General features: G+C 42.1%; 1 protein-coding gene and 1 long non-coding RNA gene across 3 annotated transcripts in view; one reads left to right on the forward strand and one right to left on the reverse strand.

Annotated features, from left to right (window-relative positions):
• LOC126406366 (cGMP-dependent protein kinase 1) overlaps positions 1-21,539 on the reverse strand; it is a 146,452-nt gene extending 124,913 nt beyond the window's left edge. The window contains exons 1-2 of one of the 2 annotated variants that reach the window (XM_050070576.1): positions 20,800-21,539; positions 8,256-8,422 (exon numbers count right to left, since the gene is read on the reverse strand). In XM_050070576.1, coding sequence (XP_049926533.1) covers positions 8,256-8,422; positions 20,800-21,056 — 424 coding nt within the window. In that variant the 5' untranslated portion in view covers positions 21,057-21,539. Of the gene's footprint in view, positions 1-8,255; positions 8,423-17,030; positions 17,654-20,799 lie in introns of those variants that run through there. The other variant, XM_050070575.1, reaches the window with a different exon arrangement.
• The window catches only part of LOC126406369 (uncharacterized), a 202,746-nt gene that overhangs the window by 118,034 nt on the left and 56,820 nt on the right, over positions 1-27,892 (forward strand). The window contains exon 3 of the long non-coding RNA XR_007571686.1: positions 8,328-8,433. This is a non-coding gene — a long non-coding RNA (uncharacterized LOC126406369). The remainder of the gene's footprint in view (positions 1-8,327; positions 8,434-27,892) is intronic.

Here is a 27,892-nt window from a genome sequence, read left to right on the forward strand (position 1 = left end):
CATCTCTGTGCAAAGTTTCATGTCTCTACGACATACGGGGCATGAGATATGCCCATTCAAAGTTTGCAATTTCAATCGGTTGCTATAGCGCCCCCCTTTGGCCAATTGATGTAATATTGCTTCATTCGCATCCTCCCATGACCCTCTACCACTGTGCCAAATTTCACATGGATTGACCAAGTCAGTGAGGAGAAAAACATGGAACAGACACACGCACACACACACACACACGCACACACACATAGACAGAGTTTTCGTCATTATATAGTAAGATATGAGCTTAACATGGTTAACAACACAAAACCAATTACTGTGAGTCATTTTTAAAAAATCCGCCAGCTGATGGCTGCAACAATCATTTTTATCGCGCATCAGACCGAACTCGTCGAGTGCTTCTCAGAGGTTTTGCATTTTGGTCTGAGCCCAGTTTTCAGTATGTTTATGCCATCCAGACTAATCATGAAATCTCTATTATCAAAGCAAAGGATTAGGCTCTGTTACAAGTTCAACAAGCTTACGCATAACATTGTCAACACTGTCTCCATCTGCAATGTGTTCCTGACAGGTAAAGCCTATTAGCATACACACTTTCATTAGATCAAGCTGAATGATGACTATGAAGGAAATCGAGTGGGTTTTACTGTCAAGGAAATACTTGATAATAATTGGAGCTGATTATCATCATTAGCCACCTGTACGGGTCTTCCCGGACGACACATCCAATCAAAAGCCCCCTCTCATCTCCATGGAAACGTCAGCTTTTGTCTCAGTTGCAATCAGTACTTTAAAGCGAACCGTCACTTGCAGCCCAGTGGATGCGACAAAAATACAACAAACGTTCATTAAAGGAGCTGCGGCAGCCTCATCATAGCTGCGAGCCAGTGCCAGGATCCTGTTTTGTCTGATCTTTAATTATCAGGTGCATCTGCGACAAAAGCTAACTGCTCTGAGGTTGTTTAAACAGGGAGCGCTGTGATATTCTCTGGAAAAAATCTGTCTAGCCTCTCAGGGCAAAATAAGTTCTGCACACTCTTTTTTTTTTTTGTATTGGTGTAGTTTACTTGTTCCTCATATGGTTACATGATGCATGATAAACACTGTCAGCCCCGTGGCAAAATGTTAATGATTAGTCTGCCAAGTCTCAATAAGAAATGACACTGGTGCCGGAGCAGTGAGCACTTCATTTGCTAGGAAAATGATGTACAATGTTGAGCAGACGCAGCTGTGTGTTTGACATGGCATGGCGCACTCAGACATCCTGTCAGCGCGCATTACAAAGTCACAGACTATGATGGGCTTCCACAGACCTTGGCACAAAGTCGTCAACCCTTGGGCTAATGCTTTTAACATTTGTTTTTTATGCAAAGCAAGTCACGGCCAGGGACAGTTAGGGTGAAAACTGCAGGCGAGAGACACTAGAGAGAGAATTAAAAAGAGGAGACGAGCAAAGTGGAGTGAAAAGAGTTCGGGGCAGCAAGAGAGAGCCGAAGATAAATATGTTAAGCCGACCCTCAGGATTCGAAAATGGGAAATAATTAACCAAACATCTGATATTGGCGGCGTATGACCACTGTTAAATTGAAGCCCTGTTTTCAATTACGCTACAGGTCTGTCCTCTATCACTGTCAGAGAGGAAATCACAGAGCCTCTCAACAATTATTTCTTCTGCAGATTTGCATCTTTTGTTTCTGTCTCTGTGTTGCGCTCGAGAGAAACCTATCCATCATGTCAGTGTGACACTTGCTCATTTGTGACCTAGCATGACGAGTCACCTCTGGTACAATGGACTGCTCTGCCTTCATTACAGGGAGAGATTAAAATCTACTCAATACCTACAGAATGGGTGACCGACGTTAAGTAAAAGACCACAGATTTTAAACCACCAATTCAGCATCTGGAGGTTCGTGCCCTCGCTTTCTGGGAAAACTGCACCTGCTCCATTTTCCTGTTTCCATCCACAACTTGATCAGAAAACGTCGGAGCAATAATGGAGGATGTATTTTCTAATTAATTTCATTGGTTGTCAGTGAATTAAAGATACAATCTCGGCCTGGACAATTAATTGACTTTTATTTTCAATTACAATTTTGGCTTCAAACAATTATGAAAAGAAGATAATGGAGATAAAAATGATTATTGTGCAGCATTAAATTTCACAATGATGCGCCCTTTTTGTGGTTTTAAGTCCAGTTCAGACCATGAGACGACTTGAAACCGGCAACTACTGGCAATGCGTCGCTCTACAATGTTCTAAAAACCTGCCAGTTCACACCAATGCAACTAGATGAGATGGTGTATCATCACTATGCAACAACTCTCTGTACTTCTGTTCTGATTTCCAGCTTTTCAGGTTTATTTTGTGGCTGAATATAATTTGTAGCTTCTTAAAATATGAATCAGGATAGTGATAGTGAGAAACTGGCTACAGTTGCATCTGTAGTAGTGATGAAACAGAACATAAAATGAGCATCAGATGGACTGTTTGTAATAAATAAACCACAATAATATGACTAAGCAGCATTAATTGGTTAGTCAATGAGAATGTGTGTGTGTGTGTGTGAGGGGGGCATAAGCACATACAGTGAGAAGCAGCAGCGACCCACCATCCGACACAGGCACACCATGAGGATGGAAACAGAGGGGTCAGCGGGGGTTTTGACCAGCGGAGTTGCAGGTGACCATCAGCCGGCTTGAGCCAAGCTCAGACGGCCAGTTCACACTGCTGCAACTTTTCTCTGCAACGTTCTTAAGCGGTTTCACCTCATCGCAAATCATTGGTCTGAACTGGGCTTTATAAATCCAGCACATCCCTTTCCTTAACAGCACTTTCATCCCTCCTTAAAAGCTAGGGATGGAAATCACCAGAGGCCCTATGACACAATATTCTCACGTTAATTAAGTCATGATACAAGATTATTGCGATATGAAACATTTTGCGATAGTATGGCGATAACACATATTGCGATATATTGTGATTTATTACCTTTTTTAAAACGCATATTATGTCTCCAACTTGGAAATCTGTGTCAACATGTGTTTTATATAATAAAGTTTTCAGTCAGCTCAGAAAAATGGATCTAGTGGACTGAAAAAGCAATTCATTTTATTATTCTAGAAGGCTACCAGAAGGTTAATTTGTCTTTGCAATATTAATAATTTATATAATTAAAAATGGATACTTGGTGTCTGTGTATCATTGCAATATTGCCGTGCAAAATATTGCAATGCTATGCTTTCCCATTCTTTAACGCACTCTCAGCCAGGCTGTGGCAAGTTTAGTTCACCTCGAGCCTGTTTTTCAGCAGGAAAATGCACTTTTAATTTTTTTATTTTTTTTTAAGTTCAATAAATGCCTGATGTCTCCAGAGTTAGTGAGTGTTAAATAATTGTGATCTCAATATTAACCAAAATAATCTGGATTATGATTTTTGCCATAATCAAGCACCTCTAACACATCCAAACACATCTAATCCCTGATTTTGTTACAGTGCCCAGTACTTCCCTAACTCCCAAAATGTCCTCTCAGGTGACTGTTGTACAGGCTTTGGTTGTGTTTTGCATTTCATTTGCATAATGCCAGATACACGTTAGACTCTTTACATATCTGACTTCTCTCTGCAGTTTACAGATAAGGGCGACAAATGACGTTGTTTTTACAACAAGGCTGTAAATGGAAGCCCTCTGGTCCTTGATGTAAAAGTACCAGTACAACGCTAGTTGGGTTTCTAAATGTAGCGTGAATTTTAATGGGATTTTCAGATAATCGGCAACAGGTAATATGAATTTATGTGCTTTCCTCCCTTCATTACTATTGTAAGAATATCGGGAGTTGGTTCATCGAGATAAGAAGTAGGTGGTGCCAACTCTCAAGTCAGAAGCCTGCAGGAGAGGGGGCAACAAGATGACGTAACTAAAAGAGCGCCAGTCAAACCTCAATTTAAGAAAAACAATGGATGTACAACAGAGCACACCGGAAAATGGAAATAAAGTTTTAACAACTAATATTAGAGCTATGTGCCTTTGGAAGAGTTCTGGGAACAGCCCTGTGTGCAAACATGAGCATGTTAAAAGTCCAGTTGCATTTTTCTGTTATCGAAACACCAAGTTTTCCACCTCCCGCAATGGTAAAAACTTCACAGCAGTCTTTTAAGATTTTACAGTCAGGTATTTTGATGCACTAACTGAAAATGTGCATAAAATGACAGGGATGGAAACACACCCACTGCAAAAGTACAGAAGAATGATCAGCAAAATGTACTTACATCTGCGGGAAAATGGCCCCTGTGACTATTAGATGATTTAAGAGCCATTCTAGCATCTCAGCGAAATGAAACATCAGCCTGCTAACATGCTCACAATTACAGTTGCTAACCTGTTGTTTGACAGCTGCAATGTCTACCATGTTCACCTTTAGCGTTAAGTGTATTAGCATGCTAACATCTGCTAATTAGCACAAAATGTAAAGTACAGCTGAGGCTGATGGGAATGTAAAAAGTTTAGCGGGTACTTGGTGATAAAGTCAGTGGGATTCATCCTCTGGGCTCCATGATTTTACACATTTTTATGCTAATTCCATTCAATATTTGTTGAGATTTTTTCGTCTGGATTAAAGTAGCGAACCAACCTGCATTACCACCCCTTAAACCACGGCATGAGTGACTAAAATGTTCAGTTTTTTATTGTTATAGAAATACATTAATACTTTATTTCAGTGGTGGAATGTGATATTACCGTGCTGTACTCGAGGTACTTGTACTTTGCTAGTATTTTCATTTCATGTTACTTTATATTTTTACTCCATACTACATCTCAGAGGTAAATACTGTCCTTTTTACTCTGCTACATTTATTTGACAGCTTTAGTTTCTTTTTAAATTACCACCCTGTCCAGTGAAGCCCATGTACCTCCAGATGTGTTGGTGTTGAATGATTCGCCACAACTGACCTGTCTGAGCTCGACCAGGTCAGAGAGCCGTTGCACTGAGATGATACACTGTCTCATCTAGTTGCGTCGGTGTGAACCGGCAGGTTTTTAGAACGTTGCAGAACAGCGCATTGCAAGTAGTTGCATGTTTCACCTGGTCTCGTCACAAATCTGTGGTCTGAACTGGGCTTAAAATAAACTGACCTATGACGTGTTCCTTTATCTGAAGAGAAAACTCTCCTCCTTTTTAAGCAAAATAAATTATTAAAAAGCCCTCTTGGATCAGCTGGAAAATGCATCATCACAAAGCTGGAAGCAGGTCTGTTTTTCTGACACCATGAAAAGTTGACTTTAGAGATAAGTGGTTCTCACAAGACAGCAACACACAGTGATCTCACAGAATATGATGCACTGCAGTAGATTAAACCACCCAACAGCATATAAAGTAGTTAAAATTAGCTTAACCTTTAACATCTACCACAGGGAAACGCAACATACACATGAATGCAGCAATAATATTAATTCAAAAACATCATATATAGTAGTAAAACACTGACAGGGTACTGCAGGACTTTTACTTTTCACTGTGTGGTATTAGTACTCTTACTGAAGTAAAGGATCTGAAAACTTCCAGCACTGCTTTTGTTGTATTGTACTGTATATAATTACACTTATCTATTTCTCAAAGATGGCAGTATTCGACTAAGTCATAGTTGACAAAACACAGTCAAAGATCTCCGCTGGTTTACTGATCAATATGACTAAGTCATCTCCCTAATACAATAACCTCTAAAGTCACAGTTCTTCGACGCGCCACAAAGGGTTTTTGAATTCAGACCCAGTGAGTCACTAAAGACCAGATGAAGACAGAAAGCAGCCATAACACATCTGCTGGCATCCAAACACAGACGCTGTCTGTCTCGGGAGCCCATTCAAATATGATAAATCCTACCTGCCTCTATTCCAAGAGAGCCAAGTGCAGAGTATGTTTTTATAGAAATATAGATTTGTGGGAGAATTAAACTAAAAAAAAAGTCTAAGTTTAGTATAACTGCTTTATGTCATTTTGGTCCAACTTTCCCACAGATCTATTCTTAACGACGTATGGCCGAATAGGGCATCCAGGAATTGTCTTTCCAACCTGATAATAAAAGAAGGTGGCAGATGTGAAACAATCAATATCACCATTCTTCCTTGTAAAATATTAACCTTTAAATGCCACTGTGTGTACCAACCAAAGAGATTAAAGATTACAGCAGGTTTCTTCGCTCTCTTTCTTTCTCTTGTTGTAGCCATCTTGTTTAGGATTTGAAGAAAGTATTTCCACCTTGAAACATTTGGAATCCACATTGGGCATAGGTTTCATTTAGCACTTGGGGGGACACATATAGGGCTGGGCAATAGGGACAAAAATTTATATCTCAGCATTTACAGGCTGGCTGGTGATAAACGATATATATCTCGGTATTTTCTATGAAATGGGCTACATGTTTTCAGTCGCAAGCCAAACCCACATTTGAGATGCCATTAGCAGTTTTACAAAAATAGACTGTGATCAAAATAAAATGCAAAGACAGGGATTTTACTCCCGTTTGAAAATATGCAGCTGCACAACAGTGACACCTCTAAAACACTAGTCGGCGGTGGGGTTTCTTTGAAGTGCTGTAAAGTTAAGTTGATTCAAAACACACATTAAACATGGCTCAACAGTGACAGTTTCAAACACAGTACACAAATCAGCTTCACTATAACTGGCAGCATTCACAGACAAAGCACTTGTCTTTATCTGGACACATTTTCCCCACAAATACAACATGCTAATGTGTTTAGCACAAGGCTATGGCATTTTACATTGTCTAAATTAGCCTAGCAGCTAGCAGACTTTTCCTTTACTCATATGAAGCCAGGGACAGCAGCAACATTTAACAAAGGTAACGTTACAAAATTCGGCTCCATTACAACTCACAAGGTTCACTGACAAAACAACTGTCTGATACTAAACATGTTTTCCAAATGTGTACAACATGCTAACGTTATTAGTGCCAGCCTATGGCATTTTATATCGTAAAAATTAGCCTAGCAAATAGCGGAGATTTCCTCTGCTCATAATTAGCCTAGCAAATAGCGGAGATTTCCTCTGCTCATATGAAGCCAGGATAAATCACACACAAGAATTTATTGTCTTCACAATTTATTGTTTCTTATCTGTGAAATTAAAGTAAATAAAAGCTTAGTTTCCACTGAGGGAATAGACAGGAGGTCTGCATCGCTACGACGCGTAGTAAATTTCTGGGGAGGTGCACGTCAGGCTACTGCTCTAAAAAGTGTTGCTGGAGAACTTGCTTGAAAATATGTCGACATATCATACACAGTCATTATATCACCCAGCCCTAGACACATATAAAATGGGGGTTTGAGAGTCCTCAGCTTCAAACATGTAGCATCAATCTGTGCCTTTTTTGCATCAATTCATGGCGCAAATGTCTTTAATTTTGTCACAATAAAAGCCTTCTGCTACTTTTATGTTTTTATTGGGGGAGACAAATGCACATGTTCTATATTTAGGGGCACGTGTCCCCTGTGTACCCCCCAAAATCTACACCTATGGTCAGTTACACTCCCATGCAACTGTATGTGTGAGCCAAGTTCAAGTTATTGAGGTTTCAATGGGAAAGCGAGCATTAATAGTAACTTATAAGTTCTGTATTTCAATATTTGAATCTGTATTACGCCTGTGAAGTTCACCTCTATATAATGGTCAGTTATACTGCGCCGGCATTAACTGAGGCTATTTTCCCCGAAGTCAAACCTATTGTCAGAGACGATGGCTCTCTGAACACTTCATAGCAGTATCTGTTGTGACAAATCATGTAGCAAAAATACCCTTTCACAAATCCCATCAGCGCCAGAGTGGACGTTGTGCTGTTGTTACTGTCATGAGAAGCTCTCACACTCATCGACGCTCATTTTAGAGAGGGAAAAAAAAAAGTGACGCTGAAACAATATGGCTAAAACAGAATGAGAGAGAACGGACTCAGCGGGCACACAGCATCACACGAAAAAAAAATCAATGGGACATGAGTGAATCATACAGCATCACAAAGTGTAGTTTTGAATTTTAGCTCATCACTCTGCAGAAACCCATCAATAATGCCCTTTCATTTATTTTCTATCATTGTCGTGCCGGAGCTCTTAAAGCTCGTCAGACACAGCCACACAGCTCCACCTTGATCCATTTAAAAAGGGTAATTATATCTTGTTCGGGTTTAAACTCATTCTGTTTGTGGTTTTCATCCCATCGCTGATATTTTACTTCTGTTACATGCTTTTACCTTCCATGACGTAGACCAGTGAGCCCACGTCGCCCTCCTTAATGATACAGCTGTCCTTTCCATACTCCACAGGGTACATGCAGTCTACGATCTCTTGGATCTGCGACAGCTCCAGGTTCTTCATGAAGTCATTGTCCAAGATGGCCTCCTTGATCAGATCCTTGGACCTGGAGACGAGGTGAAACAAAATGACACCATCACTTTAAAAGCACAAATTCATATGGCTTTTTTTCTTAGAAGAAAGACATAATTAGATATTTAAAAGGAGAAATGCGTACAAGTCAGGTTTTGACAGTATATATGTATTAAAGACAAGCCTCGAGCAACAACCTTGGCTGAGATTCAAATAGTTTCTTAAACCCAGTGAAGGATGTTGACCAGTTCAACAGGCAGGCTGATTATTTCTTAGGCAATTAATTAAATCGCACTCAAACTGCACAGTAGCTTTTTTTTAAAAAAAAACCTGTCCTCGTTTCAAAGACATCAAGGTGAAACCGATTTGTTCCCTCCAAATGCTGGAACAAGTCAATAAATAGCAAAATCCATGCGTAATGGAGGCAGATTGTTTCCACTCAGGGTTGCGCTTCTGAAAGCCAAGCAGGCCTTCAGACTGTGCACCCATTAGGCCATTCCACAGGTAAGTATTTTTTGCAGTGACTATGCAAGGACGGGAGGGAACGTAATTAACTGTACAGCTAATGTGCAGTCGTCAAGGTGCAGCTCAGCGCACAGAGCACTTTGTCAGGCGGGCTTAAGGGGGGGACATTACGTCGAGTCATCATTTAGTTTAGGTGCTATTTATGTAACACTGATGGAGGAGAGACATTTGATCATGAGAGGCATCCATGTGTTGACAACAAGTTAATTAGAGCCACACGCTGCCCACGGTCATCAAATTGCATTAACAGACTGTTTTGGAAAAGTTTTAAATATACATTTTTGTGGCTGTTGTTTAAAATATGTTTATAAAAACCCCAAAACATGTCCAATGTTACGTGAAATACATTCCTAGTATTACTAATTTAAAATATACTGCTGCGCTATGTGAACATTGAAACATCACTGGTATCATGTGATACACATAGAACAGACCAGCATCGTGTCATGGCTGTAGCTGATTCAATCAAATATACATATTTGATTGAATCACAGGTATCGTGATCGGGACATCTATACACGTCGAGATCACAACATTATGTCCAGTGTGTTTGGTCATAGATCCACTCGGACAGTGGAAGACTGAAGGGACATGATGGCGATCAACCTTAATTTATCAAGGTATCATAAATGCTCAGGTTCAGGCAAGGTCACCAAACAATTATTAGACATGTCCTTAACGCAGACGTTTCTTTAACAAGAAACAAATGCACACAAAGTTGTCAACATTAATCCAAGCACGTCAAATTACATTGACAGCTACAGGATTTTTGGTTTTCTATCGCCAAAAAGGGCCATGCTGGTCTGGCCTCTCGGCATATGCAGCTAGTTGGTGGTGAGATTGTCCAATGAGCGAGTAAAGTTACAGGGCTTGAAATATCATGTACATATGCAAGGTAGTGGGCAGCACGGTGGTAGAGTGGTTAGGATTGTCGCCTCACAGCAAGAGGGTTCCTGATTCGGATCCGGGGTGGGGGAGGCCTTTTGTGCAGAGTTTGCATGTTCTCCCTGTGTCAGCGTGGGTTTTTCCAGGTACTCCAGCTTCCTCCCGCAGTCCAAAGACATGCAGGTTAATTGGTGACTCTAAATTGTCCGTAGGTGTGAATGGTTGTCTGTCTCTATGTGTCAGCCCTGTGATAGTCTCGGACCTGTCCAGGGTCTCAGCTGGGATAGGCTCCAGTTCCCCCATGACCCCCAACAGGATAAGCGGTTATGGAAAATGAAATGAATGAATGAATGAATATACAAGGTAGCGCACTTAAATTTTGAGCTGTAATTCTCAGCTCTACATGCACCGGTGCACGTAACTTGTTACAGGAAATGTGTTATGCAGGGCTGCTAAATTTTCACGCAATGAAAGACAAATTTAGAACTGATAAAGCTGCAGCTTGGATTGGCCAGGAAGGAAGAAGAATATTAAATAAGTCTTGTTGAATATGTGACGTCAGAATAAAAAACGTCTCTGTAATGGGTTTGTTTAGGAGTGCAATAGGATTTCTGCTGAAAATGTTCCTATGACCATACACAATTTGAAGTAGCTAGTCTAACTACTCATTACTGCACGGGCTCAAATGACATTCAAGCACACTAAAAAATGTCCTTATTCCTAATCTTTCATAAATCGGATTAATATATATTTTCCTTAAGCGGCTCAGAGGTAGAGCTAGTAGTAGTAGTATCCTTGGGCATGATTCTGACCTCCAAATTGCTCCCAATGGCTGTTACATCGGTGTGTGAGAGCGTGTGAATGGTTACTGAGTAGCACGTGGCACCTTGTATGGTAGCCTCGGCCACCAGTGTTTAAATGTGTGTGTGTGAATGGGTGAATGCGCTTTGAGTGGTCGGAAGTCTAGAAAGGTGCTATACAAGTGCAGTCCATTTACCATCTACCCTAAGAGGTGTGCTGAAACTTTCAATGTAATACTGTTCAGGAATACCCTGGCTATGACCATGTCAAATATTACATTATTTTGCTGTACGGTTTTTGAGAACATGAAGGGGAAAGTCAGCTCAAATTACATCATAACATAAACTATTTCCTCATATTTAAACTGTCATAAAAACAAAATTGTTGTAGCAGTCGATGTTGGATTTCTTATGAATGGATCTGGGACTACGGCCAAGGCGGCAGTGCTGAGAGAGAGAACAAATAAACCAAATGGTGCATGTTATTTTCAAAGTTACACATTTTAAACTACTTGAATAAAATAAACAGGGTAAAATGTTATGGAGACGTTTAGAGAATTCACTGGTAAAAATGTGTGTGAACCCTGGAGCCAAGCGCAGTGATACTGAAAAAGCCAGAGTTTAAGAAGTGTCAAGAGACAGGAGAGAAATCTGAGGCAAGACGTTAGCAGTGAGTTAAGATCAGTCCTTTACTGAATCGCGTCATCACCAGAGTCAGAGATTCTCGGCCGAGCACTGCGTGGCCGGTTTTGACAGAATGTCAGCCGGACGAATGAGGTTAATATTATGTATCAGGGTTAATCCAACAAGGAGTCCCCTCCTGAGAAGCCCAACTTTTATACCCTTAAAGCACTCTCTATCCTCTGCTAGAAGGATTTAAAGGCAGTGAAGAGCTGCCTCTTGCCTCTATGCGCTCTGTGCCCTTTTCAGAAACGGATTTCTGGGTGCATTGTTGAGGCTGATCACCTGAGGAGCTTAAAGCTAAAGGGCAAATAACCTGGAAGGCATTTATGAGGCGGTGCTCCCACAACACACATGCTTCTCTGCCCACAGCACCAACCACACAGCTACACAAACTTTACACTCTGAAACTTCAATGTCTGCCATGATACAGCAGTGTCAGCAGTGCCCAGGGTTTTGTTTTTGTATTATTTATGTATCGAGCACAATGCACAAGCATGCCTGTGTTTTGAGTAGCACAACAAACCCCTCTGCACATTCATCCGTATGTGAGGTGATGTTTTATAGTCAGTGTCTTACTCCTCCTCAAGGGCTTATATTGAACTTTTAAGGTCACACGAATGCATCTCCATTAAATCTTGAGACACATTATCAAGTCAGTGAAGGAACACTGTTGCTCCTTCAGATGAAAAACACTCAGAGATGCACTAAGAAGCAGCTATCATAGCTGGCACATAAATTCCCAACCTTGGCCGGCATCTACAGATCGTCATTTTTACTCCATCGGCTGAGTGATGAGTTTTGGTTTTAGTCTTAAAATAGCATGCTGAGATATTAAAAAAACAAGGTTCTCCTAATGCGTGTTTAGCAATCAACAGTCTGGTGAATTTTCAATTAGGGTTTCAAGGCTTGTGGATCCCCAAACAGCTGTGCTTTTAATCTCTCACAGCAGTGATACTTGTGGATGAAAGTGAGCAGCTAAATGACTAAAGACCAACATTAGCTCGTCGTCACAATCTGTTGGGAATACACTGATTACTTACTTAAGCTATTTATACAAACTGAATTAATATACTAATCTCAGGGACAGGTCAGAATATTATATTGAATATTTGCCATTATATCTCCACACACTGTACAAAACTCAGATTTTCATAGTATCTCCCTTCGGCAGCGTCACTATCCAAGACCTCTGTGTCATTCGTGGACATGCCTCTTCAGCATTTACCCTTGTTTACAGGTCAGAGACAGATGAAAGTGTCAGTGGGGTAACAAGCATCCAAAGCTCCAGGATTTTAATTTATTTGACAGAGCAGCAGCCGGGATGATCCAAAGATTTCTTGTTAGATATTTTTATTACGTCCTTGAGAGTCTGAACAAGGCACTCCTGGGAATGGAGCAGAGAAGACTGCAGGTGTTGCACTTATTTTTACATTCATGTCCCGCAATCTATGTTCTTCTAAAACCTTCTTTTTTTCCAGCAGAGACTGCACACAGAGGAAAAGATGATTTAGACTTAATGTTGACAGCTGTCACTGGGTTACAGGGATTTCGCGTTAACAATAGGGACTTCCCAAATGAAGTTTTAGGGCTCTGGAGCTTCGGTAGTAATCAACAGTGAATGTTCTTACTTTAGCTGGGAGGGGTTGTTAATTAAGAACTTTTCCCAAAAAGTATGCTGTGTTTTCTTATCATGAATAAATAATAGTCCTACATAAATGCTCATCTTATTAGGCTCCAGACAGTGGTGGATATTTCTGGAGTGTATGTGGAGAGCATTAGAGTAAGGGTGCTTTCACACCTGCACTGTTTGGTTCAGTTCAATCCAACTCAAGTTCATTTGCCCCCTAAGTGCGGTTCGTTTGGGCAGGTGTGAACACAGCAATCGCACTCAGGTGCGCACCAAAACAACTGGACCGAGACCTTCTTGAAGAGGTGGTCTCGGTCCAGTTGTTTTGGTTACAGACGAACTCTGGTGTAGTTTGTTTGTGGTGAGAACGTGTTCTGACCTCGATCTGAACCAACTGCAGTCACATGACACATTGTTTGGGTTAAACATGAGCATGTTACAGTCCTGGAGGATTATTAATGTGCTCCTCCTCCTGTACTGCCTTAATATGCACATTCAGCACATCCAATGCATCAAAACATTGTTTTCTAGTTGGAGCCGCACCTCGTTTTCAAACTGTATGGTTTGACTAAAATGAACAATGACAGCAATATAGTCCACGATGAGCAGCGCTAAAATCAACCTGTGTAGTTGTCGCTCCATTGTGACATTAGAAAGTGTCACATTTATCTTGCAAGTGTACTCTTCTTCAACGCTTTGTTTACTTCCTGGATTTTTCCCGCATGGAAATTCTGACCAATCAAGAGCAGCTTTCTTGCGCAAGGCATTTGATGTGGTCCGCTTGTAAATGCTGCCGTGAGAACACGAACCAACTCTAGGCAATTATGCAACTTTGGTACAAAATTAGTCCCTGATTCAGACCAAAGCAAGACAACTCTAGGTCTGAAAGCACTGTAAGAGAAAATGAAAGGGTAAAAGCCAACCAAGGAGCAGTACATTAGCAAATATACACATACCTTGTTCATTTATTGTTTGTTTCATTGCAAAGTTTTTTATTTGTGTTGATCTATAATTAGCACTTTTTCTTGTTCAAAATAAACACAATAAATATTAAAGATAATACCAATATTTTTGTTTTGGTTGGGGGTAGTGGAAGCTTGCCTAGACAATGCCTGACAAAGCCCCATAAAACAGAAGCACAGCAACATAGTAGCTCCTTACAAATTTAAGATCTGTAAGATTAGCACGAGCTAAAACAGCAGCAGCGGCTAACATCCGACACTGAGCCATTAAACAATCCCAACAACCTCACACAGACACCGAAATGGCTCAACTCTGGAGTTAAACCTATTCATTAGCATTTGGTAACATTAGCCATGTGATGCTAACAGTTAGCCCTGTCACTGTGTGTGTGTGCAGGCGGACTCTGACTAGCTGTCTATGCCGTGGAGCAGAGTGCTCATGACACATTCAGCTCCACAATGAAACAAGATTCAACCCATTTTAAATAGTGAATTAAAAAAGAAAATCAAATTGTGGCAGTCAGGGTTGATAAATGTATCATGTCATTTCTCGAAAAGAAAAAAAAAAAAGAATATCCGAATCCCAAAATTGAAAGTCCAGCCCTGCTAAATATAGGTGTGCCTTTACTAAGCAGTGTCAGTCTGGACTGTGATGTTCTTATGATGCGCACTGACCTAATGATGCTTAATTTTTGCTGGCAGAACTTGGCATATTATTAACTAAATTGTCAACAACAAATTGGAAATTATTATTTTCCAAAGTTGACCTCAAGTCCGCTGGGAATCTGCCTCGCTGACCCTCTTTCTGTTATTTTACTCCCAGGAGGTTTCTGGTCCTCTCAACCGTGCTCTGGACCCCCCGACTTGAGCCTCTGATAGCAATGTTGAACAACGTCCTCCAACCAGACCCTTATAAAAACATCTGCCTTCCTCTCCTTTGTGAGGATGATATATTTGCCTTCATCCACTGGTGAAGTTTGAGGCTGAGCAAGTTCAGCCTTCCTTAAAAGGAGAAAATATGCTCTTTTAGGAGGAAAAAAGAAGAGGGGTGGCAGTAAAGTGGGAGAGGCTAACGGAGCTAAGAGGCAGGCAGGGGGAGAAGGATGGATAGCGTATGTGTAAGGAACGCTCTATGGGTCTTGTAAAGAAGATAAAGTGGGTGAGAATGAAAGAAAAGTCTAAACATTTAGCCAAATCCAACAGGCATTATCGCTGCACTTCAATAAGCAAAACAAAATGAAAATGTAATGGAGCTGTTGTCATCCCGGGAGGGCACTTGCATATTTTATTAAAAAGAGAAAAGAAAACCTTGCTGCTCTCCACTGAGCAACAACAAAAGTTAGAAGACTTTCCCAAAAACAGAACAACTTCAAATTAATTGCTCCAACTCTGGAGAACAAGATCTTTTGCAAGTTGCTCACGCACAGATGTCCAAACAAATGATAATAATGCAGAACAAATAAGTGAACAGGGCTCACGCACGTCATTTGCATTCAGCGGGCTGCTGCTTTACAGTCATAATTTGTTTATGTATACGCTTAATAGAGGAGTGAAATTGAACAGAATGTCAGTCTGTGTGAGGAGGTGTGGCAGACGCTTGGCTTAACATTTTAGCTGCACTTTAGAGGCTCTGATAGAAGTTCAAACAGCCTTTTCAGCCCCATTATGACATTTTCTTTCAGTTTCATTCTTCGCTCGTAGTATTTGACAGGTGATTGTACTCTTAAATGGACAAGACATCAAACTCCTCATGGAGAAAGAAGTCAAAATGCAGGACCAAGTCTATATTTGGGAGTTTTAATTATAAGAAACTTCCTATCAACATCTCCCTAAAAGCCCGTATTGGGAAATCTCTCAATGGAAACAGGCACATCCAATAGAAGCTCACTATCTATGAAATGGCCATCCCTCATTCCAAGCCAGACTCCACAGTTTCATGCTCATTTGGCGACAGCAAGAGAAAAAGAACAAAAACACCACACGAGAAAAGAGTGTGCTTTCTGTGCACGGAGCTGACAGGTATAACAAAGACTAATGGCCTTTCCCTGCTTCAGATAAATAATCCCCTTCATTTTTGAATCCTCTTTGATGAAATCCTTGGAGCTTTGTTTGTTTGCTTGTCGAGAAAATAATGACATTCATATCCGACACATCTCTCTGCAAAGTCTGAAAGTACCAGCAAGAGGAGAGGTATATTTCACAGAGAGGATTTAAAAGTACCGATAATTTTCATTTGAGTGCTCCATTCTGCTTTTTTTTTTTTTAGATTTGACTATTCAGATAAATGGGTTTGATTCTGAAAATGCATCATGTTATGCACCAATACACCAAAGCAAATTCCTTGCATGTGAAAACCGACATGGCAATAATAATAATGACTCTGATTGTCCTCAATTGGTCTATTTTTCAATGCACTTCCAGAATGAAGAGTAGATTTTCTTCCTGTCCACCAGGGGGGCAAGTGTATTGATTCATAATAGCACAACCTTCAAGTTCAAACCCAACAGACGGCTGGATTATTTCACAACAGAGGGCTATTTCTGTGCCAGTTTCACTTTGAGAACCAGACCTCGTGATGCAGACCGAGCTGAGCGAGAGAGAGATGTTTGAAAAGGAGAGGGAGAGAGGGTGAGAGGGGAAGAGGGAGAGAGAGGGGGAGACAAATCATAAGGTAAACATGCAGAGAGGCTGTTAAGACTGCCTGTCACAGAATCACAGCTTGTATAAAATAGGCACTGGTACATTGCACAGCGCTGCCACTGCCAGCTCTCTAAACCTGTAATTCCCATCACTGGGTGACATTTCTTTGCTCTCACATGTTAGGCTGTGATCAGGCGTATTGATATTCAGCTTCTTATCACTGGGCTTCTGATAATCCTATTGATAAGTGTCACTAATGATTTCCTGTTTTTTTTTTCTCCAAATTTCATAGCTGATGGCACCATGTCACATTGTCATTGTGTGTGTGGGTGTGTGTGTATGTGTGTCTGATCATCCATATGTGCTACAGGTGCCTTACCTGCTGCGCCACACATAACATTACGCACAGGAATCAGAAAGGTGACAAAGGGTGAATGAACTCGTGCACAACAGCCAGTGCAAAACCTCATTCTCGTGATTCAAACGTGAATATGATGCGTTTATAACGTGGACACCTACTGTGGGCTTTTGGGGTAGAAAGGTAGGGTGACATGGCTAAGATCCTGGATGTCGAAGGCAGTGGGTTCGGCCGAGATTGCCTGCCTCTTCGTCCGCTGCTGCTCGTGCAGCTCATTCTGCTTTTGGACCTGCTGGGTTGCCGGTTTGATCACGGAGCGGTATTTGTCCAGCTCGTTCTGTAGTCTCTGTATGAGCTCGTCCTTCTGGTCGAGCTCCAGCTCCAGCTCGTCGATGAGCGCGTCCCTTTGGCGCAGCTCCTCGATCTTCTCCTGGAGCGCGTACTGGAGGTCGCGCAAGGTGCCCATTGCTGTCGGCGACGAGCGACTTCCCGATAAGTTTATCGAAAGGTATGCAGTCTCGTCTTTATCCCCTCTCCTCTACCACGCTGCTCGTAAACTTTATCCGGCATGAACGGCTTCAGAGGATGCAGCCCCTGTCTCTCCTGAGGGGGGGATCCTCGCCGCTGTCCCTCACAAAGCGGATGTTGGGAATTTAAGCGAAGGTATGCTCGGTGGTGGCCAAGGTGAGCCCGTTAAAGCGTCTCAGCCACTATCACGCAAAGTTTGCCCTCTCTCTCTCTCTCTCTCTCTGTTGCTCTGTTTCTCCCTCTCGCTCCCTCCCTCGGCTGTGTGACAGCGGAGGACCGTCCTCCCCGAGTGCGTCAGGCTGCGACCCGGTGAGCGCATGGCGAGGAGGGCGCCTACAGGAATCTGTGGCACAGTGCAGCAGTCTGCCACTCCAGAGAGAGCCGCACTCGTCTCACATGAATAATGGACTCAGCGAGAGAGCCACTGTTCGGAGAAGCATGTCATCATACCTCAGCAGATCGCCCTGAGGCGGCTGAGTTACAAATAGATGAGCACCGGAGCCATAATGGAAGTTGAAGGTGATGGAAACTTAATGAACCTCAGTGTAAAAATAAACAACGCGTCTTTTTTTGTCATCTATTGGAGACGGTGGCTGCTTTTTGTGACGGAGTACTTGTGTATTTTGTCTGCATGGACTGAAGTGAGATGCCCCAGTGCTGCATTTAAACCCAAAATGATGCTGTAGTTGTGAAATGCTATGTTAAAGAGAAGATGAATCCCTGTTCAGCAGCTGTTATTTTAATGACAGACTCCATAGAGGAGCATTGGAGGTGCTAAAAGATGATGCAAAATGATCATTTTACAGATTGTGAAGCAGCAGTGGCAGCAGACATGAATGTGCCAAAGACACTGATGCTCACGACTCTCACAGCAGCTCCACATTCCTCATTTAATCTTGTGTTGTGTGTTGACTCTGAGCGCTGCTGGTGTCTGTCCACATTATCCCAATGAGTCATCTGAAAAGCTCAGTGAACAGCATTTGGCCTCATGCGCTCTGGACAAATTCGGAGGAGGATAAACTGTCAAGGACAATCTGATAGAATGAGGAGCTACTGAGGGCTAAAGCAGCAATTACTGAGCTGAGAGGCTGGGCAGTCAGCGGCTGACACAGAGGACAAAGAGCAGGGTGAAGGAGATTTCTTTGGCTGAAAGGAAAGGTGTTTGGTGGGGTGGTAAAAAGCATCTTTTTCCCCCCCTGTAAACAACCCTAAAGAGAGGGACAGTTGGTCTAATAATAGACCGCAGCTGCCCTCTTGTGGTGGGATAAAGAATCAAGGCAAACAACAACAAGGAGGCATGCATCTGCTCTGCAGGCAAACAAGTCCAACACCTAATGATCTTACAATGTTGTATGTTTCACTGCCTTATAGTTTGTGCTGTGGGTAATGAGCAGTTACATTGCAAATACAGGCATGTGCACGAGTCCTGTGTGCAATAAGTGGAAACAAATGTGCATCAACAGCTTCACAAATAATGCTAAACCTTTTTTTCAGACTTCTTAGAGCTAAAAAAAAAACTTACTGTGAGACTTTAAATGAGATAAAGCAACACATGTTCAACAAACACACAGTTAATTGTCTGTTTAAGCCATAAAAATAATTGCTTTATGTATTTTTTACCCCCAAAAATATTTGTTTTCTCGTGCTCCTCTCTGGATGCAAAGTGCTAATAAAGGCACGGCAGCCTTTCTCCTCTGAGCCAATTAAAAACCATCATATTTTCTTTTATCTCTTTCAAGGGAAGGAGGGCATGGGGCACAAAGCCTGAGCAGCAGCAGCAAAGTTTTTCCCTCATATCAGGAAACTGCAGGTGCCTGGAGACTTGAGTGTCTCTCCAGTCCAGTGTTGCATCCTCCATCCTCCCATCATCAAAAGGCCCTCCCACCGTCCTTCAAAGCACCTCTGCGCTTTAAATTTCACCTCTCTAACCATCCAGCTCAGCCCTTTTCCTATGCAGATCAATAGAAACAGGATCCGTTGCTCCATGCTGCGGTAATCCGATGAGCGGGGCGGGACGCCGGCTGGTGCCACGTCCTGACTCTAATGGGGGGTCACACAGGGCCTGACCCCGTGGCGGCCCAGCGGGCACGGCGGCGCAGGCGGACCCCAATGGCGTCATCTCGCTGGTGCTTTTTCACTAATGCAAACAGGTTTACTTCACTTTTACTGCACACAGTGCATGACCATGTTTGCTCAAGGCCCTTTCAAGCACTTATTGTGCCTCATCAGCACAGACATGTTTTTCAGAATGAGCGCTGGTCCTATAGAAAGGTTGACAACAGATTACAAGCTTCCTTAATTAGTTTGTCTTGAATGCAGCTTCATTGTTTCTCAATGAACCTGAGTCATTCATAACCTCCGTGCTTCATTCTCAAGTATTTCTATTTGTATTTCTTGCCTCAGGGCACAGTTTTCTGTGGACTTGTGTGTTTGTCTGACGGCACAGTGTGCATCAGGTAATGAGTGCAAATGAGGACCAGCCCAGTCTGCAGTTTATTAATGCAAATGAAGACTGGAAATTGTCTAGCCATCTTAATAAAATTAACCCCATTGTCTATTGCATTAATTGAGTCAGCAAAGTGGTTTCTGCCTGTGTGTATGTGTGTGTGTGATATCAATATATTAGCAAGTAATTTATCCTGATGGGATTGTTATAATAGAAATGGAGATGAAAAGATGAAGACAGAGAGGGTCAAACTTTTTTGCTGGGAGTAATTACAGCAAACTGAATAGACTGCGAAAGTGATTTAAGTATGAGATAGTAAGTGATCACTATGCAGGCCTCATTTGAAACCCTCAAAATCAGGACAATCATACCCTGAAGCTAAAACGAGCACCTAAAGGTGATGAAGGAAGCATATGGTCAAACAAAGCGTTTTCTAATGGAGTATTAAATATCCTCAGACATGCACTTCGGGTCCTCAGCGTCCAGCTACTAAAAGCCAATAATGCATCGCACTTCCTCCTGTCTGTGTCCCGTGGGACTGCCATGATGGATCTGATCAATTAGGAGCTCTTTCTGAAGCTCGCCTTGGAGCTGCGTCATCGGCCCCCAAGAATGAAAGTGCTCGCCCATTCATGGCAAAACGTCTCCATCTCTCATTTAGAAAAAAAGGGAAAGGTAGAAAACAGAAAGAAAAGCTTTGTGGAGTGAAGCGCTCAGGAACATGTGTGTGTGAGTGTGTGTAGAGTTACTATCAGCACATGCACATTCATTTCAAGCGTATTTCTGTTCAGAGAGAGTTGTGCCTCCTAATGGCAGATTCACACCATCCGTGGCAAAACATTTTTCTGGGAGTGAGGAGGAAAAACACTCAAAGGTATTTTAAGATGGGACTCAAATCTGGCACACACAGGCATTGGAGCAGAAAAAAGTACAAAAGCCTGCTCAAACAGACTTACCAGTCGGACTTGGCATATTTCCGAAACGCCTGCCTTGACAGGTCCTGGTGCGTCTGAGGCTCCGCGGAGATGCCCTGCGCCCTGCGGGTCCTCGGTCCAATAAGTTGAGCGCTGGGCAAAACAGACTGACATTTGTGTAATTTTCTCTTCAGTTCTTGAATCTCGTCTTCCCTGTCCGCCAGGCGCCTCTCCAAGTCCCGTATCCTCTCCTCCTTTAGCAGCAGGATCTTGGCAAAGTCGTCCTCCAGGTCACTCATGTTGAAATCTGCGTTAAACTTTGCCACGGATCTCCGCGATACGGACAGGAAAAACCGATAAAACTCCCAGTAGGTTGTGAAAACGGACACAAGCCCCCCCTCTAAATACGCGCACGGTGGTGGTGATGATGATGATGATGATGATGCTCCGAGAATCCCCTTCACTGCCCACTTGTTTATTTGAGGAGAAAGGCGCAAAGCGGTGTTTAAAGCCGGGGAGCGGACGGCTGATAGAGCAGCGCTACACTACAGTCCACCAAGCCTCCGGGGAGCCGCTGATGATCCTTCATTGAGAAACCAATTACAGTAGCTCTTCCTCTCCGAGGACGCAGGCAGGCCGTCAAACTGGGCACTAAAGAGCCGAGGCAACTCCTGTAGTTCACCGCCTTTCACACAGCAAACACACCACAGGAGCGCAGAGGAGCCCAGTGCTGCTGCTGTCAAATATTTGTTTATCATCTATCTGCACAATCACGAGTCCCTCACATCACCTCCCCGACCTATTGCAAAAAAAAAAAAAATCAATTGTCCCACACCCGCACTCCCTTCAGAGAACAGTGGGATGGACTAAGCTTTTTTGCAATGGTCACACCATATATATATATATGGTGTAAGCACACATCAGTGAAGTGTAAGTAATATGGCACATGGTCTTCATGATAGAGCTTGCACTTCAGTATTGATGTGGAGATAATTTTATTTATAGGATGATTGCATGTGGGTACTTTATCGCAACCTGTCTATGTTTTCCCAACAGCTTTTTAGGCTCCAAACATGTCTGTTTTGTAGCCACCTGTCTGTGTTTCTCACACGGCATTTTAGGCTCCAAACATGTCTGTTTTGTAGCCACCTGTCTGTGTTTCTCACATAGCATTTTAGGCTCCAAACATGGATGTTTTTTTCTGTGTTTTTTCTCCAGCTGGGTGTTTTGTATTGAGCCTTCAGTGTTTTCCCAGCTGCTTTTTAGGCTCCACATGTTAGTGTTTTGTAGCAATCTGTCTGAGTTTTTCCAGCAGCCTTTTAGGCTTCAATCATGGGTATTTTGTAGTGACCCATCTGTGTATTTCCATCATTTTTTTAGGCTCCTAATGTGATTGTTTTGTAGCAACCTGTTTGTCTTTTTAGACAACTTTTTAGGCTCCAAATGTGATTGTTTTGTAGTGACCCACCTGTCTTTTTCCAACAACTTTATATGCTCCAGTCATGGCTGACTTTTAGCAATCTGTCTGTGTTTTTCCAGCAGCTTTTTAGGCTCCAAATGTGATTGTTTTGTAGCAAGCTGTCTGCGTTTTTCCAGCAGCATTTTAGGCTTCAAACATGGGTATTTTGTTGTGACATCTCTGTGTATTTCCACCATTTTTTTAGGCTCCAAATGTGATTGTTTTGTAGCAACTTGTCTGTCTTGTTAGACAACTTTTTAGGCTCCAAATGTGATTGTTTTGTAGCAATCTGTGTGTTTTTCCACCACCTTTTTAGGCTCCAAATGTGATTGTTTTGTAGTGACCCATCTATCTTTTTCCAACAACTTTATAGGCTCCAATCATGGCTGATTTGTAGCAATCTGTCTGTGTTTTTCCAGCAGCTTTTTAGGCTCCAAATGTGATTGTTTTGTAGCAATCTGTCTGCGTTTTTCCAGCAGCATTTTAGGCTTCAAACATGGGTATTTTGTTGTGACATCTCTGTTTTTCCACCAGTTTTTTAGGCTCCAAATGTGATTGTTTTGTAGCATCCTGTCTGTCTTTTTCCAACAACTTTTTAGGCTCCAAATGTGATTGTTTTGTAGCAATCTGTCTGTGTTTTACCAGCGCTATTATAGGCTCCAAATATGGGTGTTTCGTTGTGACACCTCTTTGTTTTTCCACCAGCTTTTTAGGCTCCCAGTGTGGATGTTTTGTGTTGACCATTCAGTGTTTTTACTGTGGTTTCTGTAGGCTCCAGACACTGGTGTTTTGTAGCGACCCTTAAGTGTTTTTTCCAGGTGCTTTTTAGGCTCCAAACATGGTTGTTTTGTAGCGACCCGTCTGTGTTCTTCAAGCAGCGTTTTAGGCTTCAAACTTGGGTATTTTGTAGCAACCCACCTGTGTTTTTCCAGCAGCTTTTGAGGCTTCAAACTTGGGTGTTTTGTAGCGACCAGTCTGGTTTTTCATCAGGCTTTTAGGCTCCCAATGTAGGTGTTTTGTATTGATCCTTCAGTGTTTTCCCAGCTGTTTTTTAGGCTCCAAACTTTGATGTTTTGTAGCAACCCATCTGTGTTTTCACCGTATTTATCAAAGTGATTGATCCAGTTTTATCTGAGCTGAAAGGATGAAAAAGTTTGCTTACAAAAAATAACACAGTTGGATATGAAACCATCAATTCAGGCTCCCTCTGATAAACAAAAAAGTGTCCAAAATGAAATGAGAAATCTAGATCTGAACAACAAACTGGATGATTCATAGTTGCAGAAGATTAAAAGTGGCTGTTATTGTGTGCATCCAACATGAAGTAAAGTTAATTACACAACAGATGTTATCTCCCTGATTAGAGTAATCAGTAATTGCATACTTTGGCAACAGCGCTCATCACTTTCATCCTCAGTATGTTGAGCGGACTGAGGAGAGTTCAGTAATAGATCATCACTTCTCCTGCTGTAATATTAATCTCCAAACCCAGCCAGTCATTTCTATGCACCATTTTTCATTCTGCTGCCTAAATCTGTTTCAACTCAATGAATTCATTGAAAGAAAAAAAAAGAGGGAGCTCATGGGTGCTAGGGGGATGTTTCATTAAGATTCTGAGTTAAAAATAGAGTGAACAGATCTTCAGTTTGCTGGTGTAGTTCAACATATCTCACCCTTGTCTACTGCTTGCATTCTTATTATTCCAACCACTTCTCACTGGGTTAGAGATGAATGCTTGTTGCTGCAAAGCGTGGCTGTATGCGTCTCATTGAGTTTTAATACAGATTATTTTACATTTTCTTTCCCCCTTTAAATCTGCAGATCTTCCAAATGCATGCTGGAGCAGAATGTTACCATAACTACCTGTAAACACTCATGTGAAGCTCGATAACCAGCTTAAATCTGAAGCACTATCACAAGCCAGTCACCAGGAAAAAATGGTGGCATTGTACGTTTCTGAAGACCATATATATGTTACATTTGCACGTTTCATACGTATCATATCAATGTCTCTAAAGTGACTAGTATATGACTTGTCATTGGGAGGGAAGGGAAGGGATGGTGGATGATGTGGCACCTAGGAGAGATGCCTGCCAAGCTGCAGACCACTGTTCTAGACCTACAAACAACAAAACCAGCTGTGTTTTGATGAGTCATTGACATGTTTTCAGTGGCTTTTTAGGCTCCAAACGTGGGTGTTTTGTTGTGACCCGTCTGTTTTTTCACCAGCTTGTTCGCTCCAAATATGGCTGTTTTGTAGTGACTCATCTGTGTTTTTCTAGCAGCATTTTAGGCTCCAAACGTGACTGTTTTGTAGCAACCCATCTCTGTTCTTTTTCACTAGCTTTTTAGGCTCCCAATGTGGGTGTTTTGTAGCGACCCTTCAGTGTTTTACTGCAGCTGTTTAGGCTCCAAACGTGGGTATTTCATAGTGACTTGTCTCTGTTTATCCAACGGCTTTTTAGGCTCCAAATATAGCTGTTTTGTAGTGACACACTTGTGTTTTCCAGCAGCTTTTTAGGGTCCAAATGTGGGTATTTTGTTGTGACCCCATCTATTTCCAACAGATTTTTAGGCTCCAAATATGGCTGTTTTGTAGTAACCCATCTGTGTTTTCCCAGCAGCTTTTGAGGCATCAAACATAGGTATTTCATAGCGACCCATCTGTGTTTTTTCAGCAGCATTTTAGGCTCCCAATATGGGTATTTTGTAGCGACCTTTTGTGTTGACAATTTAGTTTTTCCAGGAACTTAGGCTCCAAACATGCGTGTTTTGTTAGCTTTTTAGGCTTCAAACATGGGTATTTAGTAGCAACCTGTCTGTGTTTTTCCACCAGCTTTTCAGGCTCCCAATGTGGGTGTTTTGTAGCAACTCATCTGTGTTTTCCCAGCAGCTTTTTATCCTTCAAATGTGGGTGCTTTGTAGCAACAAGTTGCGGGGATAAGGACAGAAAAAGCAGCTGGTTATAAGCGAGAGATTGCTGCTTTTTCTGCTGGGATTGGCCTCCAAAACAAGGTTCTGAGAGTCAAAACATGATCTTTTCCTAATTATAACCAAGTGTTTTTTGTGCCTAAATGTAACCACAGCATTGTTGAAACCTAAAGAATCCACTACATAATAATGTTCAAATGTAACATATGCGTTGTTTGCTGAAACATACAATGTCAACATTTTGTCAGTGGTTCTCACATATGCAACACATATGATCCACGTCTTTACTGCTGTTTCTATCTGTGAGTGTGTTACATGTCTCAGGGTAATGGTGAATGCAATCAGCATTCAGAGACAAGGTGAGGACCCGGGTCGTGCTGTTATCAATGTGGAAAAACAGCGATCGATTAATTATGTATGCAGCAGACACTGTGCCCATTATAACAGTGGTAAATTAAGTGTCACCTCCTGCGACCCTATCCATATCCACAGAGAATATGGTTGCACTGAAAAAGCACTATACTGACATCCTATTCAAGAAAAGGCCATTCATGCATTTGGACAAAAAAGAGGTGAATGTCATCAATCTAAACAGTCTTTGATCTTACCTTAGCACCACGATCAATACACCACAATTAGCACCTGAACCTATACACACTCATTACATCATCACCATGACTATATCAGCGTCACTGGCCTAAAAGGTGTATTTGTGCCGCCTCCATACTCGACCATTCCCCTGTTTACACAGAGTGAGTAATGCTGCACTACCAGTTTCAGCTTGTGTTGTCTAAGCACTACATGGGTCATCTCCCTTGGATGTTGTGGGTTGGGTAATGGACGCCAAGTTAACCTCACGGCACCCAGAGATAGATGCTCAGAGTTGCGCGCGAGAGTGGCCGTTCTCGGGTGCCATCAAGTTCATGATTGTTCAGTTCATGTGCTTGTCTTTGCAGTGTTTTTAGGGGCAGAGAAAAGCCGGTGCCCTCTCGTTTGCCTCAGGGACAGATCAGCTTACGGAAGAGAAGAGGGCAGACATTAGTCACTGTTTTCCTGTAATACGCTCACATACACACATACACACACAGAGAAGAAATAGAGAGAGGTATCTTGGGTATACCCAGACATATGCTTGCACATCATTATCACCCACGCACACACTTGCATGCAAAGATTTATGTAACCATTCACAAAGCTAACTCCCTGCAGACACACACACACAAACACACGATCATGCCAGTATGGAAACTGTAGAGGGGATTACTGTAAGTGCAACGGCAGGAGAGGTATGCTGCTGCGTCTCTGGAGTATCTTCCCCCTTGAGCCGCTGATGTCTTTGATACTACATCTGACTATGCTCTCAGTGTCTCTGCTGCCGTCCCAGTGAGACACCACCAGCTGGCCACCTGCCTGAGCCTGCCATCCCACGAGAGGTGTTATGAGCGCTGGGAGAAGGTGAAAGACGGAGAGAGAGGCGTCCTGGGACAAGGACGGGAGAGATGCTTTAGCCCGGGGCAATCTATTTCGGAGCCTCCCCAGTCCCGTAAAACACTACAGCAAATCCTGCACTTTAAGCAGCAATATCATACCCCGACTTCACATCACATCGATGTAGTCTCACACTGTAACATGATATCATATTCAGAACTGCAGATTGATCACTCGGCTCACACTGAAGATGGATAAAAACCAGAGCTCAGGAAATTGACTTAGCAAACGCAATGATGATACTTCCTTCCTGCCATCCTGCATTATGTAGTACTATCACAATCAGATAGGTGAGGATGAGGTGTATCGCACTGCTTTTATGGCTGCAACTTTTTATTATTTTCATTCTTAATTATTTTTTTAATGAACCTCCGTAAAGATTGGACTTGGCGTAGTGGAGACTTATCATCTTTTGAGCTGCTATAATCAATATTTTTATATTAACAATGAGTCACGCTCATAGTGACAAGCCAACAGAGGACCAACGCCTGACTTTGCAGTACCCCTCAGCTCAATGGAGTGTTTTAGCATCTTTTAACCACCTTATAACTGATTGCTTTGATTTTACAGCCTGCTTTTCCAAAAGTAGCAACTCTGAAAGAGATGTAAACAGAGCAACTATTGGACTTACGTTCATCATGTGGGCAGAAACCACCTGCTTCACGACTACAAGGCAATGCTAATGTTGCATCACATCTGTTAGATGTGTGATTAGGCAACAGTTTGCTGACAAGTTCCCTCTTTCAACTTTTGAAGGAGGTAATATGTCAGTGTTGTGTTTAGATCTTGTTTCTGCTGCCACCATGTGGCCAAATATATCACCTTTTTAAGAATTCTAGTTTCCTTTGACTTAGCACTTCTAGCTGTCATTGAATTGTCAAATCATATAATCATTAAAAACTATAAAATGTGAGAAAATGATAGACATTGCTGCTAATTATTTGTTTTTATTGACTTTTTTCATGACTTTATTGCGATTACTATTATATACTTGCATCCTTCGAGCCCATTGAACGTGAACTCATGACATTGCTGTAAGAGAGCTTAAAGGGAAATTTCGGTTTATTTCAACCTGTCTCCTATCGTCCTAAATTTGTTTCAAGTGACTAGTGACATAAAAATAATAGTTAGCATGTTAGCCGTTAGCCTAGATACAGCCAGGGCGCATAGTAGCGTCAGACCTGTTAAAACGTAAGTGAACAGGCATACTTCAAGTGCAAAGTTAGTCCACTAAACAAGCTTTTTCTCCACAAAGAC

The sequence above is a fragment of the Epinephelus moara genome, chromosome 19, assembly GCF_006386435.1.
Source record: "Epinephelus moara isolate mb chromosome 19, YSFRI_EMoa_1.0, whole genome shotgun sequence".
Taxonomy (NCBI): Eukaryota; Metazoa; Chordata; class Actinopteri; order Perciformes; family Serranidae; genus Epinephelus; species Epinephelus moara.